The sequence below is a fragment of the Nylanderia fulva genome, unplaced genomic scaffold, assembly GCF_048542155.1.
Source record: "Nylanderia fulva isolate GAGA-0341 unplaced genomic scaffold, ASM4854215v1 Scaffold245, whole genome shotgun sequence".
NCBI classification, from domain to species: Eukaryota; Metazoa; Arthropoda; class Insecta; order Hymenoptera; family Formicidae; genus Nylanderia; species Nylanderia fulva.
The window spans coordinates 2357-7500 of NW_028190309.1; the positions used below are offsets into that span (position 1 = coordinate 2357).

The following is a 5144-nucleotide window of genomic DNA, read 5'->3' on the forward strand; positions in this document are numbered from 1 at the left end:
AAGATCTAATTATTAGATCTAATTAAGATATAATTATTGTAAAAACCAACACACTTGTCTTTTAACAAAATTAAAATTAAACTTAATAAACTGTTCATAAATTTTATAAATTTGTAATAATATCTTATTAACATTTTTTAAAAGACAATGTGTCTATTTTTATAATTACTATATCTGACAGATCTTGTCAGGAAAAATGTGTAACTTCGCAGAATTTATATGTAGAAAAGATTAATAAATGTGTTTTACTACATTTTCTCCTTTAAGTAGGCAAAGGAACAAACTTTATGAATGTCTTATGTATACATATAATTTAGTAAACCTTCAGTCTTATTATATCTTATAATCTTCTTCGTCTGATAATTCTTGTGTTGAGTATTTTTTACTTTCTATTCTCTCTAGTATCTTAAGTTGCCTTTGTAAGATACTATTTCGTTCTTTTTGCAATTGTAATTGTTCTATTTGTAATTCATTACATTTTTTAAGCTCCGTCAGGATATTTTGTACGTGTTTCTTGTTTGGCATCACTTTCTCTTTGTAGCACAGCACAGATGGATTCCTTAAGTGATTGTAGAGTATGCGCCAATTTGCCATCTCGTACTTTTGCTTTTGTATTTATTAAAGATGAGCAACTGCTATCCGTCATGGACGATTTGCTGCTACCTATTACTGATTGAGATTGACTGTTAACTGCAGATGGTGTCGAAGGTGGCGAGTCTAGTGCAATAGAAGATTGTTCTTCATTTACATTCCTATAATAGAAAACATTTTAAATTATATCTAAAAATATATCTAGAAATGAATTAAAAAACATTTTAAGGAGATGATTACTCACTGAGACAAATGTTGACTGACCACTTTTTGCAAAATGTCTTCTTGAGAAACCATTCCATTGCGGCCAGCTACAAAAGATGGCACTCCACTGTGACTTTTTCCAAATAAGTTTATCATTTCACTGTAAAGATACATATGTATTCTATTACTTACTTGTTAAATACTAAATATAATACTAACTACTTAATAAAAACAGAATATTGTAAGAATGACAAAATAAAAATATGAAACAAATCGACTGAACTATTAATTATAATGTTTAATTCAAAAATATCATATATATAATTATATACAGAAAACACAAGATAGAACTTACTCTTTAAATGGAAGAGGTTTAGTGCCTTTTCCAGAACTATTTTTTCCCATGGTCTGTTTGATATGTTTATCCCATTTCTTCTTCAACAATTTAAATTTATTTTTCATGTGATTTTTAGTAGCATTCACATAACCTCTTTCTTGGAAGGATTCTGCTATCGCTTGAAACATAGCCTCTTTACTTTGATATTTTCTTTTCTGGAATTTTTTTTCATGCTGTTCATACTCTGTGAAAAACAACATTATGGTTTTATAGTCCCAAATAAAATAGCCATCATTATTGACACCAGAAGTATTCTCTTTTTCATTATCTGAGTCTATAATTGAAGAGTCCAATGAAGACACAATTGTAGGCGTGTGCTGCATAAAGCTTGTTACAGGAATCGTAACAGAAGAACTCTCATGGATTTTAATCTGAGGCTGAATTTCAGAAGGACCTGCTTTATTTAGTAAAGCATTCACAATTGAAGAGTCTAGTGAAGACAAAGTTGTAGGTGTGTACTGCATAGAGCTTGTTACAGGAACTGTAACAGAAGGACTCTCGTGGATTATAGTCTGAGGTTGAATTGTAGAAAAACTTATTTTATTCAGTACAGAATCCAAAGGCGCAGTTGTGGTTAGGAACTGTGTCGAGTTTGTTGTAGCAGTTACAACAGAAGTACACGCAAAAGTCTGGGGAGGCTTAATTAATTTTAATGATACCAGTTTAGGTTTCACAGCTGAAAAATAAAACTATTAATATAGTACAATATTTATGCAATTTAAATTATCTTAGAATAAAATCATTTAATCTATCTCTTAGAATTTATTTTATTAGTTAATTAAGTAAAAATATAAAAAGTATTATGAGTATTTAAGTAATCAGCATCATATATAAAATTCTTACCTGAATACTTAAAAGAAGTTTCCATTGTGAAATATCAAGACAGTGACGGCGTAGCCGAATAATAAAAGCGAGGTTATTGGACTACCCGACTCTTGAGCAGTGGATACTGTTTACAGTACAAGCTTCACACGCATGCGCGATAAAATAGCCCCAAATGCACCACCTTCGAAGGTGAGGCAAATAGAGCGTGCTCCTAATTGCTCCTTAGAGTATGCTCTAACGTGACGCGAACATCTAGTCGCCATCTTGTTTCCGGTGACACGAACGTATTGGAGCGCATTGGAGTGAGAAGGAGCATGTTAGGGCATGCGACGCGAACAAACCTTCGAAGTCATGCCGGCGGGGGCTATGCCCCTGGTAGGTTCAACCTTGCCGGATGAGTTTGGAAGGAGAGGACAGACTAAGAATGCACCAAACGTCTTAAGCCAAGGTGTAAGGCAACGTGCCGATGGCTGCTTGGCCACGAAGACGTGAAACAGCGCGGTCGCAAACGTTCCCTCTGGGGTACCTGCCGACCCCCCAGAGTAGCTAGGCTTGGTGATATCATGGAGGCTCTGAATCACTTGATACTTGTTCCTACCATACTCGTGGGATGAAAAATGGAGAAAAATGAAAAAACTAAAAATACACTCAAACCAAAGTTAACGATGAAACACAAACCCGGAGATAAAGAACAGGACCCGTTCAAGAGGAGGGAGTCTATTCCCAGATCACCACCACCATCGGCGAAAATAATAACTGGAGGAATAAATAGGCCTTGCTTTAGCGCTTTGCTTGAACAAGGTGAGGAGGCATACGACTCTCCGGCTGAAAAAAAAAACGACAAAACGCCCCAGTTCAAAAAATACCAGAGAAACTGATGATAATGATGTATTTATTTTTCCTGAACCTGTTCAAAAAAGCAGTGCGAATAGTGTGGAAAGAGAGAAACTGGAACAAAAAGGCTCACCGAAAGTTGAAAAGGACGACAAGGAAGTTACGCTAGAAGAAGTGAGATCTGAAAGAGTAGCTCTAGAAGAGTTTCTCTTTAATGAAAACAATAAAATCAATAAGAATACAATTAAGTTCATATTGTCTAAGTGGGTGCTACTAGAAGGGAAATTACAAGAGAGTATCGTTGAGAGAGAAAAATTAAAGTGTACTTACCTGGCATCGAAAAATTCTATCAGTTCGATGTCCTATGTTCAAGTGGCGTTCACTCCATGGTCCGGAACAGCAGCATCTGAAACAGAAAAAAAAGAAATTATCCAACGTACTACACTAAAAAGCGGATTCAAGACTAATTCTTCGGTAATGATTGTTAAGCCTTTAAATGAAAAGGACAATTTAACGTGTGAGGATGTCAAAGAAAAACTTACAAAGAAAATGAATCCGTTAATTAAAGAAATAAGGATTAAAAGAATGAGAAAGGTGGGAGACAGAGGCATTCTAGTGGAAACGGAAGGTGGAAACGAATTAAAAAAGATCCAGCAGATAATAGAAGACAATGAATGCGGGCTAAAAACAGAGCTGCCTAAGAAAACTGGACCCAGTATGATAGTATATGACGTAGAAAAGTCGGTCACAAAGGAGCAGTTTATCGAACAATTTTAGTCTAAGAATGTTGAAAAACTTGGAATCGCCAAGCAGGAAAATAAAAGCAGGGTTAAATACAGATACAACACATTTGTTAAAACCAGAAATACTAATAACTGGGTAATAGAGGTGACAGGAGAGATAAGAAGAAAACTCTTGGAGCAAGAACGACTATATATTGACTGGAGATCATACAAGGTTAATGATTACTTAGCCTTGACTAGGTGCTTCCGTTGTCTAGGCTTAGGCCACAGTGTTAAACACTGCAAGGAAAAGACCCCCACTTGTGGACACTGTGGGGGGGGCGGGCCATATAAGCACCAATTGCTCAGAGAGAGAGAGAAATCTGCAGTCTGCGCTAATTGTACAAGAGCTAAAAGGAAAGACACACATCATACTGTAAGTGACAAGAGATGCCCGGAGTATCTAAGAGTAACTGAAATCGTAAAGAATAAAATAGATTATACATAATGATAAAATTCTTTCAAATAAATGTTGGCCGTTCGCAGACGGCATCATACGAATTAAGATTAAAAGTAGAGGAACAAGGCATTGATGTGTGTCTGATACAAGAACCATACGTATTCCAAGGACAAGTCAAAGGCTGCGCTTCACTTGGTGCAAGAGTTGTTCAAAGTAATAAGGTGACAGATACAAAAGCTGCTATAGTTGTATATAATCAGGAAATAACTGTCACAAAAATCGAACAGTTTACGGACGAACATATAGCTTGCGCACATATAGTACATAATGAAGTAAACTTATATTTGGTATCAGTTTATTGTCAATTTTCCATGGAGCTAAACTATTTTATTAATAAGTTGGAGACTATAATAGAAACGTTCAAAAGCCACGACATGATCATATCAATGGACTCCAATGCTCACTCCAAAACTTGGTACTGCAAAGAGAACGACGCGAAAGGCGAATTACTCGAGGATTTCCTAATAAATAAAAATGTATACATTTTGAATCAGCCTGGAAACGAACCAACGTTCTCTACTATAATAGGAGAGGCCAATATAGACTTGACTGTGGTGAATAGTGGAGTCCTGAAGGATATTAATGATTGGAAGGTCTTCCCGAAAATGACTTCCTCAGACCATAATTGTATATACTTTGAACATAACAACAATAAAAATTCAGAAACAAATCAGGTAATCACAGGACAACTCTATAACTTAAAGAAGGTCAATTGGGATCAGTTTGGCGATGTTATTAAATCAGAACTCAATGGGACCTTTTGTAAAGAAATCACAAATACAAGTCCGGAGAACGCCGTTAATCTATTTAATAGAAAGATTGATCTTATATGCAGTAGCAATCTAAGTAGGAGAAGACCTCTGTCTAGGAAAACAGTACCGTGGTAGAGCGAACAACTGACCAACTTAAAGAAAAGATTGGCGGCATCTCGTAGAAGCTGTAAACGGTACAGGAAACTTAAATATGAAAAGGCGTATGAATACAGTTTTGATATATACTGCAGACTAAGAAGGGACTACAAGAGAGAGATTGGAAAGGCAAAAAAGGACTC

General features: G+C 35.7%; 1 protein-coding gene across 1 annotated transcript; it reads right to left on the reverse strand.

Annotated features, from left to right (window-relative positions):
* Positions 1–481: 481 nt before the first annotated feature.
* LOC146723010 (uncharacterized) lies at positions 482–2700 on the reverse strand. Its single transcript, XM_085483340.1, has 4 exons — positions 2036–2700; positions 1151–1868; positions 836–955; positions 482–752 (listed from the first exon to the last, which is right to left on the reverse strand). Exons 1-4 carry the CDS (start codon positions 2058–2060, stop codon positions 482–484), a joined length of 1134 nt encoding a protein of 377 aa, XP_085339466.1. The 5' UTR covers positions 2061–2700.
* Between the last annotated feature and the right edge of the window lie 2444 nt (positions 2701–5144).

What these genes read in the sequence shown, in the direction of transcription:
- LOC146723010 (XM_085483340.1), bottom strand. Translation starts at nt 2,060, where the DNA reads ATGGAAACTTCTTTTAAGTATTCAG. An exon ending in AACTTCTTTTAAGTATTCAG is followed by an intron (nt 1,869 to 2,035) that starts GTAAGAATTTTA and finishes TTTATTTTTCAG; the next exon opens with CTGTGAAACCTAAACTGGTA. An exon ending in AAACCTCTTCCATTTAAAGA is followed by an intron (nt 956 to 1,150) that starts GTAAGTTCTATC and finishes GTATCTTTACAG; the next exon opens with TGAAATGATAAACTTATTTG.